This window comes from Nicotiana tomentosiformis, chromosome 12 (genome assembly GCF_000390325.3).
Source record: "Nicotiana tomentosiformis chromosome 12, ASM39032v3, whole genome shotgun sequence".
Classification (NCBI taxonomy): domain Eukaryota; kingdom Viridiplantae; phylum Streptophyta; class Magnoliopsida; order Solanales; family Solanaceae; genus Nicotiana; species Nicotiana tomentosiformis.
Genome location: NC_090823.1, coordinates 82,890,478 through 82,917,922, shown reverse-complemented (window position 1 = coordinate 82,917,922; position 27,445 = coordinate 82,890,478). Strand labels below are relative to the sequence as shown.

Genomic DNA, 27,445 nt, shown 5'->3' with positions numbered 1-27,445 from the left:
CATTCGAAACTTGTTATTATTTTTTGTAACTACAACTACATTAGCTAACCATTCGGGATACTTTACCTACCGGATTGAACCAATGTCCAGTAGTCGAGTTACCTCTTCCTTAACAAACCTGTTTATGACCTCGACTATCGGGCATTTCTTTTGCCTTACCGGATATAAATTCAGGTCCAAGCTTAGCTTGTGCACGGACACCTCTAGCAGGATACCTGTCATATCCGAGTGTGACCCTGCAAAACAATCAACGTTAGCTGTAAGGAAATTAATAAATCCTAACCTGAGTTCAGGATTGAGTCCTGTTCCCAGGTGAAATTTTCTCTCCAAGAATTCTTCGAACAAATCCACTTGTTCGAGTTTTTCTGCCGTGGATTTGGTCGCGTCTGTTTCTTCCGATACCTAAAAGTATCCCGGTACTTGGTAGGGTTCCAACGACTCATCGCCTTTATCATCTTCACTTGGCTCGGGAGTAGGCGTCGGTTCCTGTAATTGCTATTCGTTGGGTTCCTTCCCTTTACTACCAAAAATTGATATTGCGTTCATTTCTCTTATTGCCGGTTGATCTCCTCTTATTTGCTTGATTCCCTCTGGGGTCAGGAATTTCAGCAGTTGATGATATATTGATGGTACATCTTTCATTTCATGTAACCATGGTCTACCAAAACTTATGTTGTAGCCTATGTCGCCGTCCACCACTTCAAATAAGGTAGTCTTTGTAATGCCTTCGGCATTTGTGAGCAGCAGGATCTCCCCTCGGGTTGTCACACTTGCCAAGTTGAACCCGGCGAGGGTCAAACAAAACATATTTAATCTTGAAATCTAGAATACTAAGAGAAATTACTAGGGCGTCATTATGCGACAAAAGAATTCTATATGTGTCTTCATCTATGAAGGTGATGTCATCTTTGGCGACTTTCCGGAGTCTCTTGCTGTGGGTCACCGATACTTTTGTCTTCTTAGCTGCCGAGAAGGTTGCGCCGTTGATTTCATTCCCTCTAAAAATCAGGTTGATAGTCGGCCGATGAGGGTCTTCCCATATCTTTGAAGGTTCTACGTTGTCCCGATTGCGGCCGTAATTGTTCTTGGCTTAATTGCTCAAGAACTCCCTGAGATGGCCGTTCTTCAAAAGTGTTACCACCTCCTCGCACAGATGCCAGCAGTCCCCAGTTATGTGTCCATGCATCCAATAATATTCGCACCACAAGTTGGGATCCCTCTAGCAGGGATCAAATCTGATTGGCCTCGGGAATCGTGCCTCTTTGATATTCCTTATAGCCGATAACAGCTCCACGACGGTAATGTTGAAATTATAATCTGACAACCTAGGATAACTGGAATCTCAGTTACCCCATCCCTCTTTGTCTTGCAACGATCTATTGTTTCGGCCACGGTCAGTTCTTCTTTCGGGAGCGAACCTATCCGAGGACCGAAACCCTTTACTGTCGCCTCCCTCGGCTCTCTCGTAAGGAAAAAATGGCCTTTGGAAGATCGCTGGTCCGTATCAAAATCATCCTTGACCTTATCCCAGCTCTTATCTCGGTCCCGCACCTTGGTTGCCGTTGGGAACCCCAGTTGATCATCTTTTATCCTTATCTTTGATTCATAGCGGTTATGGACATCCGCCCATGTGGTCGCTTGGAATTCGAGCAGGCTTTCCTTCAACTTTCGGGAGGCGTCGGAGCTCCTCGGGTTACCTCTAGTGAATGCTTTCGCTGCCCATTCGTCTGGCACAACCGGTAACATCATCTTTTCTTTCTAGAATCTGATCACAAACTCCCGTAACAATTCGAACTCTCCTTGTGTGATTCTGAATATGTCTGCCATTCGGGCTTGGACTTTTTTAGCCCCGGCATGGCCTTAATGAATGAATCTGCGAGAATTTCAAAAGAATATATTGAGTGCTCGGGTAGGAGTGAATACCATGTCAAGGCCCCTTTCATGAGGGTTTCTCTGAATGTTTTCAGCAGAACCGACTCAATCTCATGTTGAGCCAAGTCGTTTCCTTTCACCGATGTTGTATAAGTTGTGATGTGCTCCTGAGGATCTGAAGTCCCATCGTACTTTGGTATGTCCAGCATTTGGAAAAGTTTTAGAATCAATTCTAGTATTGCGTTCGGCTTAAACGGCAACTGGGTGTACTTCTTCGATTCGGGGCCCTTCAACACTGGTGGTGTACCCAGAATCTGGTCTATTCAGGCGTGAAACTCCTTCATGTTCTAATCCATCCACTCGTTCATCTCCCTCATAAATCTAATGAGTTCGGTTTTGAAGGGATCATTACCATGTAATTACTAGATCCGATGTCGATACCCCGACTCCGTCGAAACCGACCTCACCCCTCGGGGTATTGACATCTCTTTGAGCCGTTTGATTTGCAGGAGTGCTGGGAGGAACTGGGCCTCTCCCATTTGCGTTGTTAGAAGCACCTGATAATGCCTGCTTCAATACCATCATGACTTGGTCCTGTCTTGAGAGATTGCCCTTGATGGCTTTTTGTTGCTCTCTCAAGATCCTTACCGTTTCCTCAACGTGTTCATCCTCCGAATCATCGGGATTTGGCTCCCGCACATGTCGGGTATATTGTCTGCCATGGACTGGAGTTGCCACATCCCCCTCGTTGCGGCTGTCACTAATTGAGTCCTTATGTTGAGGCAGATTTTCGTGTGCCTCAACGTTGTGTGCGATGTTGACATCGTTAGCTGCTCACGTTGATTATGCTCCCTTCGAGGTCTATCCGGTGCCAACTGTAGTTGTTGTTCCGATCTTGGTTCTTACTCGATTCCTTTTCCGCCTGTCGCCGGTTCCACGTGTCACGCTATCATTCGATCATTTAATATAAACCAATTTCACCTCATGCACAGTGAAGTTTTTACCTTCCATAATGAGATTAACACAAACAAAATTTCCAACTTAGTTGTCTCCATAACAGTTCAAACATTGAATATATATGAACTATGTTATTCCAACACACAAAAAGGCATTCGATTATAGAATATTCAAGTGAAAAAAGATCTCAAAGTTCCTTTAGATATCATGCTTTCCGTAGCAACGAGTTCATATTGGATTTTAGGAGTTTACATTTATGTTGGGTGAAATTTAAAAATAGCCAGATTTACAAGTGTTAATTGAAAAATAGTCACAGTTTTAAAGTAATCAAAATTGTTACCTCTAGTGAATGCTTCCGCTGCCCATTCGTCTGGCACAACCGGTAATATCATCTTTTCTTTCTAGAATCTGATCACGAACTCCAGTCTCTCCTTGTGCGATTCTGAATATGTCTGCCTTCCGGGCTTGGACCTTCTTGGCCCTGGTATGGCCTTAATGAAAGAATCTGCGAGCATTTCAAAAAAATATATTGAGTGCTCGGGTTGGAGTGAATACCATGTCAAGGCCCCTTTCATAAGGGTTTCTCTGAATTTTTTCAGCAGAACCAACTCAATCTCATGTTGAGCCAAGTCGTTTCCTTTCACCGCTGTTGTATAAGTTGTGATATGCTCCTGAGGATCTGAAGACCCATCGTACTTTGGTATGTCCGGTATCTTGAACAGTTTCAGAATCAATTCTGGTGTTGCGTTCGGCTTAAACGGCAACTGGGTGTACTTCTTCGATTCCGAGCCCTTCAACACTGGTGGTGCGCCCAGAAGCTGGTCCGTTAATCCATCCACACGTTCATCTCCCTCGTGAATCTAATGAGTTCGGTTTTGAAAGGATCATTACCATGTCGTTAATGGATCCGCTGTCGATACCCCGGCTCCGTCGAAACCGACCTCACCTCTCGGGATATTGACATCTCTTTGAGCCGTTTGATTTGTAGGAGTGTTGGAAGGAACTGCGCCTCTCCCATTTGCGTTGTTAGAAGCAACTGATAATGCCTGCTTCAATTCCATCATGACTTCGTCCTGTTTTGAGAGATTGCCCATAATGACTTTCTGTTGCTCTCTCAAGATCCTTACCGTTTCCTCAACGTGTTCATCCTCCGCATCATCGGGGGTTGGCTCCCGCACATGTAGGGTATATTGTCTGCCATGGACCGGAGTTGCCACATCCCCCTCGTTGCGGCTGTCACTGATTGAGTCCTTATGTTGAGGCAGATTTTCGTGTGCCTCAACGATGTGTGCGATGTTGACATCGTTAGCTGCCATTTTCGATTTTTGCTGTGAAATAAAGAATCAAACGAGTTAGTAATAGATGCAAGGACCAACTCAATTCTGCAACTGTCTAAACTGTTTACCCGTAAAACAGTACAGTCGAATTTGTTACATGGTTTATAGACAAACAAACTGATTTGATCCAAAAATGATAAATAAATTAGATTAAAAGCAAGACTTAGCATTAAAATCAAAGGGAATGGCAGGCGTGGCTCCGGGAGTGATGCTTCCGAGGACAGAACTGAGAGCAATATAAAACAGAAAGTAAAGTTGTATTATTTAGGTTGAGAATGTAATGTGGCATAAGTTTTGCCAAAGATTTTGTGTGTCACAATGGCTGTTGAGCCAACTATTTATAGCTAGACCTAGGGAAACAAGGTCCTAGGATCAAGCCTCTCTTAAATGACAATAAATGGAGCCATTGATGAATATGTAACGGCATGCCATGAATGCCAAAATTCTCTGCAACGACCGTCTATGTAATACGAGGGAATATTCTTCATTAAATGTCATCTGGTGACAAACATTCATCCCGGTCACATTGATTATGCTCCCTTCGAGGTCTATCCGGTGCCAACTGTAGTTGTTCCGGTCTTGGTTCTTACTCCATTCCTCTTCCGCCTGTTTCCGGTTCCACGTGTCACGCTATCATTCGATCATTTAATATAAACCAATTTCACCTCATGCACAGTGAAGTTTTTACCTTCCATAATGAGATTAACACAAACAAGATTTCCAACTTAGTTGTCTCCAAAACAGTTCAAACATTGAACATATATGAACTATGTTATTCCAACACACAAAAAGGCAATCGATGATAGAATATTCAAGTGAAAAAAGATCTCAAAGTTCCTTTAGATATCATGCTTTCCGTAGCACCGAGTTCATATATTTATATTTCTAGTTGGATTTTAGGAGTTTATCTTTATGTCGGGTGAAATTCAAAAATAGCCAGATTTACAAGTGTTAATTGAAAAATAATCACAGTTTCAAAGTAATTAAAATTTAGCCATTTTTCATGTAAAGATAAATGTGAACGAAAACACTGTTCAAAATCCAGAAAATATTCCAGCATAATATACTGGAATTCGAATTTTTTACATGTGAACTTCCAGCATAATATACTAGAGTTCCAGTATATTATGTTGGAACTCCAATATATTATGATGGAGTTCCAATATATTTATATTGCAATTCTATCATAATATACTGGAGTTCCAACATAATATATTGGTCCAGCATAATATGTTGGAAGTTCATACACAGGTACTCCAATCTCCAGTATATTATGCTGGAACTTTCCGTGTGCTGGAGTTCCAGCAGAATATGCTGAAAGTTCATATACATGTGCAACAATCTACAGTATATTATGCTAGAACTTTCCGTGTTGCAGCAAAATAATGACTATTTTTTAATGACTTTGCAAACGCTGACTATTTTTCAATTATCAATCCGAAAATTGACTAATCCGTGCTATTTTTACCTTTATGTTGGGTGGTTGAAGATCTTTACGTATAAATCAGTCCATGCTAGACTTTTCATTTTTTGGTAATATGCCATATGTGCTTCTAAAACGATCTTGGGATCTGTTAGGATTTGAAGTTCGCCTAAGAGAATGGTGAACCACTGGACCTTCATTGATTGGTATTACATTTTGGAGTACTACACTATTTATTTATATAGTCAAATTAATGATACACACAAATTTGTTTTTGAGTACCCATTTCTTTGCACCAACTTCATATTAAAAGTAGTTGAGCGCGATTTGAAAATTCTGGATCCATCACCGAACTTAGACCTACAACAATCATACTTAGTGGCCTGCACCGAACTATACTGGATCCACGATTTGAAATGTAATAATTATTTCACTTTATTTTTTTCTTTTTCGTGCATGTTTTTTACTTATCTATATTATATATAAAACTTATGTACCCTCCCTAATCAAGTTTTAACTTAATTACATGATCATATATAATTTACCAATTATATACAAATTAGTTTTAAATGAGTCTCCCTTAATTGTAGCCCATTAATTTAGTAAATCTCTCAATCACAGTACTTTTTTCCTCTTTCTCTCCTTGAAATCAACCCTCTTTCTACACCGATTCTACAAGCTTTTTTCTTTTAAAGCTCACAATTTTCTCTAACAATGGCGAAGAAAGGGAATAATTTTTTACAATCTGAATTTTGCCATGCTGGAGTTTGGATATTTTCTAGGCTTCCCCTTTTCTTGTTGGTGCTCCGATTGCAGGCTAGCAACAGGTGAATATTAATTATTTGGCTCGATTGTTCGAATTGAAATTGTCAATCAACAAATTTTAAAGGTGTTTGACTCTCCACCATTGACAGCCATTAAAAAAGCTTCGAAGCCTTGATTTCGAATTCGGATTTTTCATAAAATATTATTTGTTTGGATTTGGTGTTATTGCAAACGATTGAGAATATTCTATAGACTTTATATCTCAATTTTGAGGATATTTGGTGAAGATTAGATTTGATTTGAATGGATTTTCAGATTGCAATTCGAATAAGAAGCTGAAGAACACACCACATACAAAATATATACAAAATACATACAAAAGACATATTATATAAAATTTGTATGAAAATTGTATTTAAGTTGTATGATGTTGTAGTTATATTTAACTGGGTAAGAATGATGTATGAAAGTTGTAGATAAGTTATAAATAAGTTGTATACCGTATAATTAGTTGTATGAAATTTATTTTTAGTATGTATGTTGTTGTAGATATATCAAATTTTGTATTAACTTTGTATAAAATTTATTTTTAATTTGTATGTTGTTGTATAATACATTATTATTTTTTTAAAATAGGCAACTATAACAAAGAGAAAGAAGAGTTGCGTTAATTGTGGTTTAAAATAGTAACACACAACTAGAAGGAGTTTTATTTGGATGTAAGGAGAATTTGGACTTCGTTTCCTTCAGTTACGCTCTTTTCCAAGCTAAAAATCACCTAATTTAAGGTATTAATAATTGATTGTATATAAATTGTAAGAAAAACATGTTTAGGACAGGTAATATACAAAATTTGAATAATTTTAATAAATAAGTTTCAAATATTGTATAGGAAAGAAAAAATCTCTAACCGGCGGTAGAAATCGAGTGACCGTAGTGTTACGGGATTTAGGGTACCTAACCACTTTCCTCTCGTGCAACTGAAAAATCCTTAACGATGTTTTGGTTAACGGTCCAGCAGGAGCCATTAGTCTAAGCAAAGGGTTCGCCTCAAAAGAAGATGAAAGTTTTGCTTTAAAGTTAAAATCAAAATATGTGACCTACTTCGTCTTTGAAAATATTAAGTGGCGACTTTATTTCGTTAATTTAGGAGGACCAAAAAACAAAGTCTCACTCCACTGCATGGACTAGCTAGACGGACAAGAAAAAGAAATAAAAGATAAGATATTCAACCTCAAAAGTGAAGACAAATGAGGGAAAAAATAGAGAAATTTAAACCAGAAACAGAAATTATTGACGGAGGTCGATTGCTGGTTAGGAAATGAAATGGAAACATGCAACTAGAGTGAGTCAAAGGTGGAAAATAGATCCTACGAGTTGGAAAAACCAAAATACTAGTACCACAAAGTGCCAATATCTCCAATCTTTGATACCACATTTCATCCAACAGATGTGTCAACATGTAAAATCTTTAAATCTTCTTTGGAACTCATATAGGAAGAGTGACAAAGACATAGGGTTGATAAAAATGGACAAGGCAAAAAATAAGGTTGCCTAGCTCTCCAATCCAGGGGAAAGGAACATGGGGAGTACAAGGTGGAGTCCAACTGGATAAGCAAATCCAAGCTGAACATATAAAAGAAAACAATAATATGGTAAACAAAATTCCTAAATCATCTTACTACAGAACCAGGTATTTCTCAAACAGGTTATTATCAAATTGCTAGAGAACACAGCTGTATGAACAAATTCATCTTAAAGTGCAGAGAATATAGGTAATAGATAGACTTTCTTCACTTCCATTTGTAGCAAAAGTTCAACAAAGGCCTCTAATGACAATGTAAACAAAATTTAAACTAACAAGCGAAACCTGCAGGTGACACCAACAAACTAATCCTGTCTTTCAGTTTCAGAAAAGCAGATAGAACAAACAACACCTCAGAAACAGACTAAGATCAATAACCTCCCTTCAAATCATTGACCACATCATATGGTATGGGAGTAACTGTCTCCAATGTAGCACCTTCAACCATGAAACCTGGTTTGGGTCCCACAGGTTGTCTTTTTGTGCTGACAACTTCTCCTCTAGCTTTGGCCTCGGCCTTTAGTTGATCATTCTTCTTCATCCTCTCTTTGACTTCTTCGGTGCATCGTGAAAGCTGAACATGCTCAATCCTCACATGAATCCTCTTTCTTAAGATTTTGTTACGAACCTGAGATACAGAACAAAAAAAAGAGGAATGAGATTGACATACAGCACAAAAGTTCATGAAAACCAATGGAACACGGAAACCAAACACTCAAAGAGGAACTTCAACAACAAACTTTCACATTAAGGATGGGAAAAACAGTTAAAAACGCTAACAGAAGACAAAAAAGAGATGCTGCTTAGTAATCCAACATATAATTAGAATGTCCTTTGATAATTCAATTAGTATTCTACTATTGCACACAATTTAAGGGGAGATGACAGCAGTATTTTCAGGAACTAATGATGCATATGTCATTGAGAATTTGAGATGCATATTTATCCTGAAAATGTGTTATTATTAAGCATTTGAACAGCAAGAAAGAATAGAGAAAGCCTAATAAGCATGAAAACCAGTATCTTTAATCTCGTCCATGCAGGAAGTTATATAAACCACAAATGAAGTCAAGCTTCAATAATACAACAAAGACAGACTTGTTTAGAAATTATTATTCCCCAGCTTCCAAAATGCCATCCCATTCTTTTCTTTGATTTTTGCAGATGTAACTGAGGCTTACATTAAGCCAGTATGCTCTCACTCAGCTCCATTTAGCTAAATTTACCTTAATAAGTCGAAACTCCCTCTAACAAATTGTTAGTCTGACCCTGAACCGCTCTAAGTCAAGGAACAAATGAAGACAACCCATTTATTCATGACAAATATTTACAACATCAAAATTTTACCTTTCAGGTATTGCCTTCCAAGAAGAAAGGACCTGAGTTTTATACCTATTGCGAGGACGAGCGTTTGGTGACAGTAAATCACAAATTAGAGGCATCTAAACAAAACACCATTTTCATGTACTGGAAGGGAAAGGTTGGGGATATAGAAGCAGTTCATGGACAGAAGAACCCCAGCCAAAAGATAGAAGTTGTCGCTAGGGGCTAAAGGGAGGCAAGGCGGTTCAGAACAAACTTTTTGGGTTATACATAAACTGTTGAATCCACTAAAAATAAGGGAAGGTTCTAGTGTAGTGGCAAATGGGGTTCAAACATTGCTTTAAGTCATAGGTTCAAGTCCTATGTTCAACACTCATGTTTTTCTCAATAACCGAGGTGCCCGGGCCAATCGGCACCTCAACTAATTCCACAAGGTACCTGCTATCACATACTCTATCCACCAAGGCTTGAACATATAGGATGAACCCTGGAAATTTAAACTAACACTCAAGTATTTTTTTTGAATCCCCTTATATAAATTCCTAGCTCCACACTGAGGCTATTTCATTAAACGAAACAAACATATGTACAAAGAGATTAACATAGCTAGTTACATAAAAAATATAGCAAATGAGCAGATGCCAGATCTCTTTTCAGAAACTTAGTAACTACTATCTAACACTATTAATCCAATCAACTAATATTAAACAGAGAAAAGTTACATGGTCAAATCAGTATCTCCTTTTGTGTGTGTGTGTGAGAGAGAGAGAAAGAGAGAGCGCGGGAGGTACCTGCTTGTTGACCTCAACACCAACGGCGCGTTTGGTGACATTCCAAACACGACCAGTGCGACCATGGTAGAACTTGTGTGGCATTCCTTTGTGGATGGCGCCGTTTACCTTAATATCAACATAATCTCCAATTTTGAAAATCCTCAAGTAGGTGGAAAGTGGGATGGTACCCTTCTTTCTGAATGCGCGAGAGAATGAATCTCTCGTACGAGACCTCAATCCGTGACCTGCCGGCATTTTCTTCCTCTGCTCTCGAAATGCGCTGCGAGTGCTTGTGGAAAAGAGAGAGCTAACTGAAACCCTAACAGAGAATAATAATGTATAAATGTATAGAGCTTCTAGGGTTTTGGATCGGGCTGGACCGAGAAAGAGCATTTGGGCTTTAGCAGCTTGGACGTACTTTTATAGAAAAATTATATTGTATAGCCGCTTCCAAAAATAATTGCTAATAAAAAAAAATATATATATATATATATATATATATATATTAATAAATAATATAAATATTTTATACATAATTAATACATATTTAGCAAGCAAATATAATTATTTTTGGTCGACTGGTCAAATGTGTAACTTGCCCTACTTTTATGGGTGAGTGATTAAGGACATTTCAGTGCCACTATTGATTTTTCGACTCTACTTGTCCCATGGGCAGAATTTTAAGTTTAACAAGTATTATCTCTCGCTTGTTCCATGGTGGAATATTTTTAACTTTTGACCTTAAAGATTTGCTCACGGGCAAATGAGGATCAAAAAATCAAGACCATCTATTTTCAAGGTCAATGAATGTAATTTTCTGTAGTTTTATTCGATGGCCTAAATTTAGTGTAAAAATGGCGCGACTGACCACTTTTGTATACGACTTTTAATATTTAGCCACCATTTGAAATAAAATTAAGAAATACTCACTTTACAATGTGAAGATAAAGTTTAGACAAAAATACCTAGCTAAAACATGAAAAACCTCAAGCATAATATGCTGAAGTTACAGATAAAATTTTAGCATATTATGCTTGAGCGCGAAACTTCCCTATATGTGAAACTCCAACGCTCCGTGCTTTATACTAATCACAGAAATTCGGAGTCACAAGTACATGAGTGACTGGAATATTAGAAATATAGTCTGAAATAAAATACAATTATTCAAAATAAGATAGAAGGGGACTTTAGGGATTGCGAATGCAACACATCTCTACCTCAAGTCTCATGGATAGATCTGATCCGAGTAATCTCCTCTATCCGCCGCTAGGACCAACACCGGGATCTACACAACAAATATAGAAGTATAGTATGAGTACAACTGACCCCATGTACTCCGTAAGTGCCGAGTCTAACCTCAACGAAGTAGTGATGAAGCTATGACAAGACACTCACTATAAACCTGTACGAATAATAAATAGAAAACAACATAAAATACTTTGAAATATATGTATTTCAAAGTATTTTAGTCGTTAATTATTAATATTCTGCTTTTAAATTGTTATATTGGTTGATTCTTTAGCTAATGTTGGTTTGCCTAGCAATGGATGTTAGGCGTCATCACGACCCCATGGTTGGGATTTCGGGTCGTGACGAGTTTGTATTAGAGAACTAGGTTGCCTAGGTCTCACGAGTCATGAGCAGGCTTAGTAGAGTCTTTAGGATCGGTACAGGGACGTCTGTACTTATCTTCTAGAGGCTATAAGGCTTTAAAAAATTTTACTTTCTTTCTTTCTCTATCGTTCAACTTTATTCTATCGCTGAGTTTGAATAATTCTACTCTTATTCTCTCACAGATGGTGAGAACACGAGTTTCGTCTGCAGCAGATTAGGAGCCGGAGCCCCTGGTTGCAGCCATTACTAGGGGTAGGGGCCAGGGCCGAGGTAGAGCCAGAGGCAGAGGTAGAGCTCAGCCTAGAGCACACGCAATAACACCTGTTGTTGGGCCTCAGATCGAGCAGGAGGAGGAGATCCCTATTCTAACCATGCCAGTTGGATCAGCTCGGGTCCTAGAGGGGTTTATTGCTACCCCCATGCTTCAGGATGCCCTGGTCCGTCTGGTGGGTCTTATGGAGAGTGTGACCTAGGTCGGTGCGTTCCATATGGCACCAATCATCTCTCAGGCTGGGGGAGGATATCAGACCCTCGCTATTTACACTCTAGAGCAGATGGCTCACGAGTATCAAACCCCAAAGGTTCTACCAGTTAGGGCAGTTCATTGTGTTGTTGCTACACAGCCTGAGGAAAGGCCCGCGATGTCAGCTGAGGAACTGCATAGGTTGGACAAGTTTACCAAGTTGTTTCCCCCTCAGTTTAGTAGTTCACCTTCTAAGGACCCCTAAGATTTCTTAGACTGTTGCCAGGAGATATTGCGCAACATGGGTATAGTGGAGACCAATGGAGTTGATTTTATAGTATTTCAGATAACTGGTTCTGCCAAGAAGTGGTGGCAGGAGTTTGTTCGGGGCAGGCCAGCAGGTTCACCTCCTCCCACTTTTTTTTAAAGAAACTATACTACTAGGTTGTTCACCTAGTAGCCGATATATATAATAAATCCCAAACTGGGTCAAAGGTTCAAAATATACAAGTACTGGAAATAAAAAAAAGACAAAAACAAAAACGATGTCTATTGCTACCAAATACATTGAAACAATAGCAGAATAAGAAATTGAAATTACAAATCCACTAATTTGAGACATCCTAATGTTGCTGACAACAGTGAACTCATATACCAATTGCAAACAATTCCATGTAGCACCCACAAAACTCTCACCAGGCACCATTTTTTGCAATCCAGAGGAGTAGGTATGTATAAATCTACAAGTAGCGTAGCATATCGAATATCGTGTTTTTGGAGTGGGAGAACTGGTACTCCGGCATCAATGTTGGTCTAGATAAAAGAAGAATGAGCTTCCATTGCGTGAGACAAATGTTTGGAGCGGTTAATTTCCAACGACCAAACATGTAAGCCCAACTGAATGCCCATAAGCCAGAAGAAGCATAGAAGTTTTGATGTTCTTGCCCATATGGTGATATATCATTCCCAGAATGAGCATCAGAAAATGCTAATACTACTAGGAAATGAAATACCTCCACACAGTAAAAAAAACTGTCCAAACCTGTCTACCCGTAAATCTGATATTAAACACAGATGTCCTTTGAGGATTTTCTTGACCTGTGATAATATGCTAATATTGACAGTTCTGGCACCCCAGGACTGACTGCCTGAAGGAATGAGTGTGATACCAAGATAATATCCCCCGATAATGACCAGACAATACACTGCTTGTATTTATGTCGATGTCTTCTGTAATCCACTGAGCCATAAGAAGAGTGACTAGCGCAACATTTGGAATATCTGAATTTGGAGCAGGTCATAAGATGTTGATTTCTTGAGACTGAAGAATTCCTCTCCTTGCCTTTATAATGTTTGATTGTTTTACTGTTGTTGTAATGTTTGTAATAACCCTTAGTAGATGCGTACAATTCTAATATCATCAGAGTGGAGGCATTCTCTTTGCAACCCTTATCATAAGGTTAGGAACATGAGCTTTGTCTAGATCGAGCAACCTCCTACCTGCACTTGGTAACTCATTGAATGGGTTAATTGTCATTGTACCTGCAGAAGAAAAAGCTAGGTTAGTTAAATAATCTGCCAATGTGTTGCCCTCCCTCAGAACATGTTGGAAAATCACATTGAAATGGTCTTTCATCCCCTTGATCCTTTTCACCTCCTTTCGTATACACTATGGTGTTTCCCATTCACCTTCTATTATCCTTTTCATAACTAGGGAATCAGTCTCAATTATAAGTGGAAGAATTTTGTGGTTAACACAAAATTCCAGTGCTTCTGTAATTGCTTTGGCTTCTGCAACAATATTTGTGGTGTTAGCTATCATTTCTTGTTAACCTCATGAATCACCCTATTTCATGATGCTGTTCATCCATATTTTATGGTTTTTCTCCGCTTCCAAAGCTCCCAGGTTATCACTGTTGGTGCTACCTGGAACATGGGCTTCAACTTTGGACAGCAGACTAAATTCTACCAAGTTCTTATTAGTTGATGAATCTGTACTAGATTGCCTACTATTTCTGCTGCCTGCCTAAAGGATTTCCACACTTTGTTTACTGTTGAGCTAGTCAGGAATAAATGTTGTAGAGTATCTATTTAAGGTTGCACGCAGCCCCAACATTTTTACACCGCCATGTATCCATTCCTTCTCCACATATCAACTGTTGGTATTTTGCCTTTCCATAATCTCCAAAGGAAGAAATATATCTTGAAAGGTAATCCCTTAGTCCATAGTTTCTTATATTCAGGATTTTTGGGTGCTATGTGCCTCATTAATTGCCATGTAGTAGTCACTGATAATTTCCCTGATGTTGTGGGCATCCATTTAGGTGAGTTCTAAGTTTCACAATTGTCTTCATAGTGTAGTTCCTGCCTAATATGTTCTGTAATGTCTATTGGAAAAGTTTGGTCAAGCAGATTTTGATTCCAATCATTTCCTTCCCTCAACTCAGCCACTTCCTGAATGCTTTCATTGATGACAAATTCTGGTGGAACAACATGATATAATGCACCTAGGCCTGTCTAATTTTCATGCCATATGTTGGTTGTTCCTGTGTTCATCTCCCATAAGATTTTATGTTTCACTTCTTCCCTTGCCTCCAACATCTTTCTCCAAACGAGTGACCCCCCCGAACTGGACAGTAGTGGGAAGTTCTTTTTTGCAGTATTTATTCCGTATAAAATTTGGCCATAGTGATTTTGTGGCCATGAACTTTCACCATAGTTTGCCAAATAGTGCCTTGGAAACATCAAACAGAGATCTGAAGCCCAGGCCACCTTCCTCCTTTGGTAAGAACAAATTCTGCCACTTACTCCAATGCCTGCTTCTTCCTTCATCTTTGTTGTTCCAGAAGAACCTTGCAAATGTTTTATGTAAATGCTCCAGAATATTGTTTGGTAGATCAAGCACTGATAGTATGTGAGTAGGCATACTTTGTAGAACACTTGTGATTAGAGTTGCCTTGCCTCCATATGACAGTAGTTTACCCTTCCATGAATGCAATTGAGCCTTGACCTTTTCAATAAGTTCATTATAGTATTCCTTTTTTTTCTTTTGTAGAAAATTGGACATCCCATATATGTGAAAGGAAATTCACCTTTTGAAAAGCCAGTGAGGGTTCCTACTGTGCCAAACAATGTTCCAACAGCATTTGCATGCATATAGTATGATGTTTTTGACTTGTTAATCAGTTGGCCAGAAGTGTGCTCATATCTGGTCAGGACCTCCATAATCTTTTGTATAGAGTAATGATCAGCAGAAGCAAAGATTATAATGTCATCAGCATGGGATAAGTGGTTCAGAGGGCCGGTCCACTTAGGCATGCCGTATCCTTTAAAGCTCTTGTCCTCAAATAATTTATTCAAGGATCTAGATAATACCTCTGCTGAAAGTATGAATTGGGATGGAGATAATGGATCACCTTGTTTAACTCCTCTTGTTGAGTGGAAAAAGTTTGAAGCTTGACCATTAATCAGAATTGAATACCAGTTATTGGATAGTAGATTCCAAACCATGTTGATGAAGCATTCTGCAAATCCCATTTTTCTCAGCACATGCATCAAATATTTCTAGGACACCCTATCGTATGCCTTTTCCATGTCAAGTTTTATGACAACATTAGCAGGCTTACCCCTGAGTCTAAAGTCATTAATAATTTCCTGAGTTAATAAGATGTTTTCAAAAATACTTCTCCCCTTAACAAAGCCTGGCTGATTGGATGAGACCAGAAGAGGCAAAATCTTTTCCAGCTTATCATGGACTACTCTGGAGAAGACATTGTTTATGAAGTTGCTCAAACTTATAGGTCTCAGATCTGAAAATGTTTGGACATTTCTTTTTCTGGGCAGCAATACAAGGTTTGTGTAAGTTTTGGATTTAGGTAAAGAGCTTCCCCCATAAAACAACTTGAGCATATTGTGTATATCTTCACCTACTATATCCCAGCACACTTGGAAACAAATGCTAGCGAAGCTATTAGGGCCACTTGCACTTTCACCACCTAAAGCAAAAGCTGCTGCTTTGACCTCCTCTCTTGTTGGAATTCTACAGAGCTCTAAGTTCTGCTCATCAGATATCATTGTAGGAACATTGTCAAGAAGTTCAAAGTTTGTAGGTTCATCTTGTTGGGTGAACTGCTTCTAGAAAAATTCAAGTGCAGCAACAACCATAGTGTCTTGGGTGTCTATCCATGTTCCCTCATTATTATGAATCCCTTTCAATTGGAGTTTCTGCCTTTTACCATTAACATGGTTATGGAAAAATCTGGTATTTCTGTCCCCTTCTGCAAACCAAGTCATTCCTGCTTTTTGTTCCATAACTATTCTTCAATGCTCAAATATCTCTTCAACTCAGCTTGAGCCTTTTGAAGTACAACTCTATTCTTAACTGTAATATTGTCTTCAAATAACATTCCTTCACTCTGACTACATCCTCCCTCAAAGCCAGTTGTTTGAAGATGTCCCCATAAGTGAGCTTGCTCCATGCAAAGAGAGCTATCTTAACTTTTTTTAGTTTCTGTTTGAACATCAAGAAGGGATATGTTGTGCAATCAGCCTTCCAATTCTATCTAACTATCTCCAGAAATGATTGATGTTTTGTCCAGAAGTTCAAAAATCTGAATGGTTTGGCAAATTGTAAAGTCTGATCCCTACAGCACATCAGGAGGGGCGCATGATCTGAGTTTGTTCTAATTAGATGCTCTACTTCTGTGATGGGAAAAAAGGTCTGGAATTGCATATTGACAAGAATTTTGTCCAATCGTTTGAATATGCATTCTGCATTTGGTCTGCCATTCCACCAAGTGAATGGGCTGCCTTTGTAACCATTATCAAACAGGCCACATGAGTTTATACAGAAGGCAAAATCTTCATACTCTGGGGTGTAAACTGGAAGGCCTCCAATTTTCTCTTCTTCATTAAGAATAACATTAAAATCCCCTCCAACCACCCAAGGTAACTCAATATCTCTAGCTAGGTAGTAGAGATTATCCCATAATTCTAATCTATCCAGTGATGAACACTTTGCATATACAAAAGTCATCATGATGTACTTGCCAAAGTCTTGATAATATATCCTGATAGTGAGTTGATGCTCAGTGTCAATTAACAAATCCCACTGGACAACAACATCTAGAAATAGCCAGATTTTGCCATTGGCATTTGAAATTGCTGCTTCTATGCCCAGTCTCCTCCTATAGTTCTGAATAAACCTTTGCTTTTGGAAGGGTTCCATGAGTGCAATAATGAATGAACCATGTTCCTTTTGCATGTTGATAACTCTCTAAAAGGCCTGTTGGGTTTTAACAAACCTTATGTTCCATATGAGTGTTTTAGTCATCGTCTGGTTGTGGAGGCTGCCCTCTTGGGCAGAATTCTTATTGGTGGGTGCTGATCCATTGGTGGTGCTTGCTTTTTTCCTTTCATTCCATTCCTACCTGAGATCCTTGGTGACAAATCTCCTTTTTTGGCGATAACTTTGAAGTTCCCAGCAGTCGATTCATCATTGCCTTCATCTTGAAGTTGCTCTATAGGGTCCCCAACATTATGAATTTCCATAGGTAGTTCCTTGTGTGTAATAATCTCATGCATTAGCCGATTAAGGGATTTCAGTGGAACGTTGATTTGAATCTGCATTTGAGGGCCAGTAGCTGATGCACATGCTATAGGTACTTGCTGAATTGTACCTAACTCCCTGGGAACTATACCTGACCCCATCTGGTCATACAATATCATTTGAGCTTTTCCACCAGTACTTTGGGAGTCTGTCCTCATTGTATCCTGAGACTTCTCTGCTTCAACAATAGTAGTATGATCCCTAGGTAAAACTCGTACCATATCACTATCAACATAGGATAAAACCTCGACAATTGTAAATTTGTTGGATGCATTCATGGCTGCCTCTTCATTTAACTATTCTAGCATTGTTTTTTCTTGTTGTTCAGTTGGTATTATTCTTGTATTTGCCTCTGAACTGTACCCATGCTATTGCACTTCATTTTTCCCCTGATGTGTAGAGTACGTATTGTGTTCATTGGAAATAGGAGATTCCACAAATGTCTGAGATGGTATTTCATGGCATGAGTGATTTAGGGTAACATTAAGAACCTCTTTGTGCTTTCCAAAGCTCCTTTGAACCCAATTAATTATCTTCTCATTTGTTGCAGCTTCAATATTCCTAGTAGTACTAGGACCAGGGCTCTTAGTTATCCCAGGATCTTTAGGATTGGAGCTGGTGTTTTCTAAAGTCCTGTCATATTGGCTCTATTTATTCCTGTTAATGTTCAGCTTGTGATGCATCAGATGTGTAGAATTGGTGTTGGCATTGGTTTTGCTGATTGATTCGTGAATAACTTTGCTCCCCATTTTAGCTGTTGGAGTTATCTGTAGCCATTGTTTATTGGCAGCATTAGGGAGTAACTTATCTATTCTGAGAATAGTATGTGCAGAAGCACTCTCATGCAAGTTCGAACAAAAATCTACCCCTATTGGATCCCCTGACTGATTAGGGGTTTCTTGATTATTCATCTTTCCTGAAATTGTTGCAGCATCGGTAATAACATGATTGTTAATGGGATTTGACACTATCTCCCCACCGATTGGTTAGAAGTGTGTGATTTAGGAACTGGGGCGGTGTTCTGGACTGGCCTGGCCGATTGTGCTTCAGCTAGTAGTTCAGTAGGTTGCTTGGGTTTCTGTTTCTTGCTTCTTTGGTTGATACCTCTGAAATTCTTCTTCTTTTGAGAGTGCCATTGATCATTGGCTTGGTTTTCCTTTTTTGGTTGTTATGTAGTTGCCTTGTGTGCTATTTTTCCTTGTTGTTCCTTCCTTGTGTTTTGCTCCACCATTTTCTGGTTGTGATTCTGATATTTGTTCTGGTCCTGTACCATCTGTAACTGTTGAATGTAAGTTCCATTTGATCTTTCTAGTTTGTTTGCAAGGGGGGTGACATTATTCTAAGAAGTTTCTATTGCTTCTTTCTTCTTTTCTTGTTCTTCTCCTTTTCTAATAGAGCAGGAGTATTCTTCATGGCCCAGGTGCCTGCAGTGTGAATAGTAGTATGGTAGATCTTCATATACAACTTCCAGGCAATGACCATCTCCATTAACATCCTGATCTTCATCAAAGCCAAGCCAAACATGATGAGGTCCGGATTGAGTCAAATCTATCTGCATTTTTACTTTTGCTATACTTTCTCTTGTTGTTTACATAGATGCAAGGTCAAGATATAGGACCTTACCTACAGGTGATAGTAATACTGATAGGACGTTACCTACAATGATTATCCAAATGGGGATAATAGGATTATCCTCATTAGGATTGAAATTGGGTGTCCAAGCTTCCAATTCCATTCTTTGACCCTGGATGTATATGAACGTTTTTGCCCATACAGTGGTGTGATCATACTCATTGTCTAGATCGATGTACACAGTTCTTGCATTGAAATGAGCCATTTTAACTCCTTATCTGAGTGTTGTTTGTGCTATGAAGCTTCTCTTTATCTATTCCATTCTAGGCTTGGTGTTCTGAAATTTGCCAACAATTGTGTACTGGCATTTGTTAGCCAGTGTGATCATGTAATCTGTCCTGGTGAAGATAACAGATGGCTGGCCTTGTTTTGTAGTGATTCTGGGAGGAGTGAACTCTATTGGAGCTATCTATGCAGCTTGCCTATCTCTCAACTTTGTAGCTAGTGATTGAGTGATAGTAGGAGGGGAGGGGGAGGGGGGCAGGGTAGTTAATTGGTTTATTTAGCTGGACAGTCATAGATATAGGATTGGGAGGGGTATCTGTATTAGTGTGTCGAGATTAGTTATTTTGGTTAAAAGTAGATGATGGTTTAAAGGGGGCAGGGTGTTTTGGGTGATCTAAATCGTCGGTGTGTTTTGTGTTTGTGAGTGTAATTGGTGCTAAGGTTCCTTCTATTTGTGCTTTGGCTTGAGTGGTAGTGTCTTTTGGCAGTGGGTTAGGATTGGCGGTGTTCTGGTGTTGGCGTGTAACTAATAGGTGATTCTGAGTAGTGGGAGGTCTGTCAAAGTTAGTTGAGAATTTAGGGAACTTTGATGGTGTTGGTTGCTGAGTGAGGTGAGGCTGTGATGTGGCTATTACATTCCTATTTAAAGCGTGATTTGTGGTGGAAAATGGAGCTACAGAGGCAGTACCTGGATGTGCTAATTTTGTTGATGAAGGGACTGGATGCAGTTGGTAAGTAGAATTTGGTTCCAATGCCTTCTCCTTACCGGCAGGGAGCTGGTCGATTGATGTCGGACCAGTGAAACTCAGGTCGTTCATCGGTGCAGGATAAGGGTCAGCAAATGGGCAAGCAAAATTGTTCTGAACATGCGAGTGAAATTGGACATTCCGGAGATTCTACGCAATATGCATTGAAAGTTTTCCATCCAATTGTATGTCAATTGCATCGGTGGAACTGGATGTGGCATTTTGTCGAACAATTTTGGGGGTGGAATTTGTAGGTAAAGTGGTTTTGATAGTTGGGGGAGTTGTGTCCATGAAGTGTTGATTTGCACCCTCAGATATATTTTCTAAGTGTGCAGAACCTATTTTCCCATGGTTTTGACCAGTGGGGTTACCTTCTTCATCTGTTTCAGCAGCTTTGAGGTCACGACTGAGTTGGGAATGGATGAAGCTCTCAACTCCCTTAGTCGAAAGCTATAAGGTTTGGTTAGGAGGAAGTGTTTGAAGTGGAGAAGGGAACTCACTTCTTTGCGTTTGTCGAATTGGCCCAGAGCTGGTCTGAGCATCGTTTGGAGATTCCAGTTGCTGAGTCGCTACAGAGAATCCATCACCTTTTTGTACTTCTATAGCCGGTCATTTGAAATTTTAGGATGAAACCAACAGGGGGTTTTTCGTTTTGTTACTGGGGCAAGTTGAGACAAATATGGAGGTATTCCAACGCCTAATGGCGGATTTGTGCCCATTCCAGTGAGAATGAGAGGTAGCGCCGGAAATTGCCTATTCTAGAGAGCGTTTACTTGTCTTTTTTGGTTTTTTTTAAGTATGACTATTGACTAGGCGCTAAGCCAACATATTTTTAGCAACTTGAGCCACCTCCTCCCACTTGGGCTCAGTTCTGACAATTATTTTTGGAGAAGTTCATTGCCTTTACTCAGAGAGAGGACTTTAGCAGCCAGTTTGAGTGCCTTCAACAAGGTAGCATGACCGTCACGTAGTATGAGACCACGTTCGTGGACTTATCATGCCATGCATCTATCTTGATCCCTACTAAGAGGGAGATGGAGCGGATGTTCATAGATGGACTTACTTACGGCATCAAGCTACAGATGGCTAGAGAGACCGAGGATGATATTTCTTTTACTCGGGTTGTGGAGATTACTAGGCGGATCGAGAGGATTCGTGGCTAGGGTAGAGAGGCAACATTTGAGAAGAGGCCTCATCATTTTGATGGTTTTAGTGGTGCCTCTTTTGGAGGCAGGAGTTTTGGTAGAGGCCATCCTATCAGGCCGGTTCAGTTAGCACTTCAGGTATCCCATGGTCCTTTAGGTGGTCACGTTGCGTATGGGTCTCATTCCGAGTAGCAGGTATTCAGTGCAACTTTAGCTTTTATCAGTGCACCACCGCTATAAAGTTACTACAATGGTCATTCGGGTCATCAGGGATCGTCTCAAACTCAATAGTTATGCCAGCCGAGGGGTTGCTTTGAGTGTGGTGACACAAGTTATATCAGGAGGTACTGTCCTAGATTGAGGAGCAGCATGCCATATCAGGGGTACTCGTGCCATGATTCCGGCATCGGTTGCTCCATTGCCCGCTCAACCAGCTAGAGGTGAGTAGGGGCGTTCGTCGATCGATATGGTACGGTATTTAGACATTTCAGTTTGGTATTTTCAGTATTCGGTTTCTTAAAATGCTATACCAATACCGTACCTAATTAAATTCGGTATGGTTTGGTTTTTCTCCTATCAATTTTGGTTTATTTGGCTCAGTAACTTCGGTTTATTCGATTTGAATACTAACAAGTGCATAGCGTCATAGACTATATTCTTAATTAAAGTACCCAAAAGTACAAAACTAAAAACGTTTGTTGACAAAAGTTTTGTCCAAAACTAGCAAATATCAACCTAGAGAGAGAAAACTGTATATAAAGGAATTAATTTAATCAATAGAAATGTCTTCTTACTTGCTTAGAGTTAATTGATGAACTTAGAGAATAAAAGAGAGTAAAATTTTAGTTTTTTTTATATTTATATTATAATTAATAATATGTGTTTTGTGTAATATAATATATATTTCGGTACGGTATCGGTATTTCAGTATTTCATTTTAAAATACCAAATACCATACCCAATACCATATTTGTTAAAAGTTTAAACCAAATACCATACCGAATTCCAAAATATCGAATACCAAATACCAAAAATTTCAGTTTCGGTACGGTAATTCGGTATTTACCAAATTATGCACATCCCTAGAGGTGAGGGTCAGGCAACTAGAGGTAGAGGTCAGACAACTAGAGATGTAGGCCAGTCAGTGAGAGGCTATCCGGGAGGTAGAGGTCAAGTTGGTGAGGCTCAACCCCGTTGCTATGAATTTTCAGATAGACCTAAGGCAGAGTCGTTTGATGCGATTATTATAGGTATTGTTCCGATTTTCCATAAAGATGCATCTGTTTTATTTGATCCGAGCTCTACTTATTCGTATGTGTCATCCTATTTTGCTTCATATTTGGATGTGTCTCGTGATTTTTTGGATACTTCTATCTATGTGTCTACACCCATTGGAGATTCTATTGTGATGGACTGTGTCTATCACTCTTGTGTGGTTACTATTGGAGGCTACAATATCGTGGTTAATCTTCTGTTGTTGGATATGGTGAACTTTGAGGTTATTCTCGGTATGGATTGGTTGTCCCCGAATCACCCTATCTTGTGCTGTCACACCAAGACTGTGATGTTATTCATGCTAGGGTTTCCTAGGTTGGAGCGGAGAGGGACTCTTGGGCACTCCACTAGTAGGGTAGTCTCATATTTGAAGGCTCGATGCATGGTCTAGAAGGGGTGCTTGGTGTATTTGGTCTATATCCGTGATTCTAATGAAGGGGTTCCTTCCATGGTTTTGGTTTCGATTGTGCGTGAGTTACCAAAAGTGTTTCCTACAGTTTTGTCGGGTATTCCACCCGATAGGGATATTGACTTTTGCATTGACTTGCTTTCAGGCACTCGACACATTTCTATTCCACCATACCGTATGGCCCAATTGAGTTAAAAGAATTAAAGGAGTAGTTCCAGAATTTTCTTGACAAGGGATTCATTAGACCTATTGTATCGCCTTAGAGTGCACCGATATTGTTTGTGAAGAAAATGACAGATCGATGAGGATGTGCATAGATTATCGACACTATCAAGAACAAGTATACGTTGCCGAGGATTGATAACTTATTTGGCCAGCTTCAGGGTACAAAGGTGTTTTCCAAGATTGATTTGAGATTTAGCTACCATCAGGTGAATATTGGGGCATCGATGTTCCTAAGACAACTTTTAGGACTCGGTATGGTCACAATGAGTTCTTGGTGATGTCATTTGGATTGAATAATGCACCAGCAACCTTTATGGATTAGATCAATCGAGTGTTCAAGCCTTATTTGGATTCCTTCATTATTGTCTTCATTGATGATATTCTGGTTTACTCTTACAGTCGAGAGGAGAAGAGCAGCACATAAGGATCGTACTTCAGGCTTTGAAGGATCGTCCGTTATATGCCAAGTTTTCGAAGTGTGAGTTGTGATTAGACTTGGTTGCCATTTTGGGCCATGTTGCGTCCTTCGAGTGTATCGAGGTGGATCCTAAGAAGACTAAAGCAGTTCAAAACTGGCCTAGACCTACATTAGCTACAAAGATTTGGAACTTTTTGGGTTTGGCAAGTTATTATTGCCGGTTCGTCGAGGGGTTTTCATTTATCTCATCCCTATTGACCAAGTTAACCCAAAAGGGTACTCTTTTCAGATGGTCCAATGAGTGTGAGGCAAGCTTTCAGAAGCTCAAGACTACCTTGACTACAACCCCAATGTTGGTGTTACCTACGGGTTCAAGATCTTACACTGTATATTGTGATGCATCGTGTATTGGGACTTGGTACGGTATTGATGCTGGGATGTAGGGTTATTGGCTATGCGTCTCAACAGTAAAGTGTCATGAAAAGATTTACCCTGTGCATGATTTGGAGTTGGCAACCATTGTTCACGCAAACTGAATATTTAGAGGCACTATCTCTACGGTGTTCCATGTAAGGTCTATATCGACCATCGGAGCCTCCAACACATATTCAAGCAAAAGGACCTTAATTTGTGATAGTAGAGATGGTTAGAGTGTTGAAAGACTATGATATCACCATATTATACCATCTGAGAAAGGACAATGTAATGGCCGATGCATTGAGTAGGAAGGCTAAGAGCATAGGCAGTTTGACATATTTACCCGCAGTGGAGAGGCCACTAGCCATAGATTTTCAGGTTTTGGCCAATTTGTTCGTGAAGTTGGATGTTTCGGAGCCTAGTTGGGTTCTTGCTTGTATTGTGGCATAGTCATCGTTGTTGGAGCGTATCAAGGCTCACCAGTTTGATGATCCTCACTTGTTGGTATTGAAAGACACGGCGCAGTGAGGCAGTGCCAAGGAGGTTGTGATTGGAGATAATGGTGTTATGCTGCTTCAAGGCCGGATTTATGTTCCAAATGTTTATGGGTTGAGAGAGCTGATCCTTGAGGAGCTTACAGTTCGTGCTATTCTATTTTTCTATGTGTCACAAAGATGTACCGTGACTTGAATTAGCACTATTGGTGCCGGATAATGAATAAAGATATTATTGCTTATGTCTCTCGGTGTTGAATTGTCAATAGGTGAAGTACGACCATCAGAAATCGGGTGGGTTAACTCAGAGATTGGAGATACCGAAGTGGAAATGGGAGCATCACTATGGATTTTGTGGTAGGCTTACCACGGACCTTGAGGAAATATGATGTAGTTGGGTCATTGTAGACCAATTGACTAAGTACGCACACTTCATTTCGATGATGACATCCTATTCTTTAGAGCGATTGGCTTATATTTACATTCAAAATATTCTCTGCCTGCACGGCATGCCCATTTCCATCATTTCTGACCGGGGCAAGCATTCCACATCGCATTTTTGGAGAGCCGTGCATCGTGAGTTGAGCATGCGGGTCGAGCTGAGTACTGCATTTCATCCTCAGATGGACGAACAGTCCAAATGCACTATTCAAATATTGGAAGACATGTTGCAAAAATGTTCTATGGATTTTGGGGGTCAGTGGGACCACTTTTTACCTTTAGTGGAGTTCACCTACAACAACAACTATCAGTCGAGTATCCAGATGGCTTCGTACAAGGCCTTGTATGGGAGGCGATGTCGTTCGCCGGTTGGTTGGTTTGAGCCTAGTGAGGTTAGATTGTTGGGCACTAATTTGGTCCATGATTCTATGGAAAAGGTTAATGTGATTCAGGAGTGACTTCATATAGATTAGTCCAGGCAAAAGAGTTATGCAGACCAAAAGGTTCACAATATGGCTTACATGGCGGGTGAGAAGGTTTTTCCCCAAGTGTCGCCTATGAAGGGTGTGATGCGATTTGGGAAGAATGGTAAGTTGAGACCAAGATATGTTGGCCCGTTTGAGATCTTGGAGATAGTTGGGGAGGTTGCTTATAGGTTTGAATTGCCTCCTAACCTAGCAAGGGTACATTCGGTATTCCATGTTTTCATGCTTCGGAAGTACCATGAGGATAGGTCATATGTTTTGGGCTTCAACACGGTGCAGCTTGATGAGAGTTTGACCTATAAGGAAGAGCCAGTGGCTATTCTAGACCGACAAGTTCATAAGTTGAGATCTAAGAGTTTTCCTTTTGTGAAAGTGCAATGGAGAGGTCAGCCGATTGAGGAAGCTACTTGGGAATCGGAATAGATACCCATACATTTTTACCAGTCTAGGTTCACTTCTATGTCCGTTGGATAAACGTTTCTTTTAGAGGTAGAGAATGTGATGACCCGATAGGTTGTTTTGGGCAATATCTATGTTTCCTATGTTCCGAGACTTCCCGTAGCTTGTTTTGATGATTTATGGCTTGCTTTTGTGGTCAGTGTCATTTTTCAGAAAGTTTATATGTGAAAATTTAAAAATAAATGTGATTGTTGACTTAAAATGAGGCTTGAGTTGACCACGGTCAACGTTCTTAGTAAACGACCTCAGATCGGTATTTCGACAATTCCAGTAGGTCTGTATAATGTTTTTGGACTTGTACGCATGTTTGGTTGGGTTCCCGAGTGACCGAGGATGTTTCGGCGCATTATGTGAAATATTGGAAAATTCGGTTTTAAAATTTGAAATCTTTAGTTTTGATGATCAATTCTTGATATTTGATGTTGTTTCGATGATTTGAGTATGCAAGAGAGTTTATATGATGTTATTACACTTGAGTGCGTTTTCGAATTGGAGTCCGAGGGGCTCGCGTGAGTTCCGAGTGAGTTTTGGTATAGCTGAGTGTCAACTGTTGCTGGTGTAGCTCATAGATCTCACATTTGCGAAGTCTAGCTCGTATTTGTGAGCATTGCTTTTGCGGTCAAGGAATCGAATTTGCGAAGGCGGCTAAGATTGGGGAACTTTGCATTGGCGAGAAGGAGCCGCATTACAGAAGGCTGGGTAATCACAATTGCGTCTGTTGTGTCGCATTTCAGAAGGCTGGGTAATCACAATTGCGGCTGTTGTGTCACATTTTCGACTTTGGGCAATTGGGAGCAGCTTCGCAAAAGCGAAGCTTAGTTCGCATTTGCGGTGAAAGGGACCTTCGAAGAGGCGAAGGATTTTTCGCATTTGGGATTTTTCTTAGGCTCAGGCACATTGCGATCAGTGGTCCGCAATTGCAATCTAGATACTTGCAGCTGGGTAAAAGTTGGGAAAATCGGGACTTAGCTCATTTTATACTATTGTTTCAACCCTAGACTCCATAGGAGTGATTTGTTGAGAGTTTTTCCTTCCCAAACTCATTGATAAGTGTCACGACCCAAAATCTCACCACAGGCGTCGTGATGGCACTTAGTCTCTAAGACTAGGAAGCCGATTATAATAACAATTCAAGGCCCCCTTTTTTAATACAAGTGTCAAAAACCAACAGCGGAAATATTCAAACAACCTCCCAATACTGGTAATACTGAGTCACAAACTCTAACCGAATACATGCAATGATCTCAAGGATCGAATATACAATACTATTTGAATAAGAGTTGACAGTACAAGGAAATGGAAAGACTTCAAGGGACTGCGACGACCAAGCAGTCCTACCTTGAATCCTTGCGAT

The 27,445-nt window shown here is 39.9% G+C and overlaps 2 protein-coding genes across 2 annotated transcripts; one reads left to right on the top strand and one right to left on the bottom strand.

Annotated features, from left to right (window-relative positions):
* Positions 1–8,126: 8,126 nt before the first annotated feature.
* Positions 8,127–10,421, bottom strand: LOC104092691 (large ribosomal subunit protein eL21z/eL21y-like). The gene is made up of 2 exons (XM_009598348.4): positions 10,054–10,421; positions 8,127–8,567 (listed from the first exon to the last, which is right to left on the bottom strand). Exons 1-2 carry the CDS (start codon positions 10,288–10,290, stop codon positions 8,310–8,312), a joined length of 495 nt encoding a protein of 164 aa, XP_009596643.1. The 5' UTR covers positions 10,291–10,421; the 3' UTR covers positions 8,127–8,309.
* Positions 10,422–25,668: 15,247 nt separating this feature from the next.
* On the top strand, positions 25,669–26,055 carry LOC138902951 (uncharacterized). Its single transcript, XM_070190854.1, has one exon. It carries the CDS (start codon positions 25,669–25,671, stop codon positions 26,053–26,055), a length of 387 nt encoding a protein of 128 aa, XP_070046955.1.
* Positions 26,056–27,445: the final 1,390 nt, after the last annotated feature.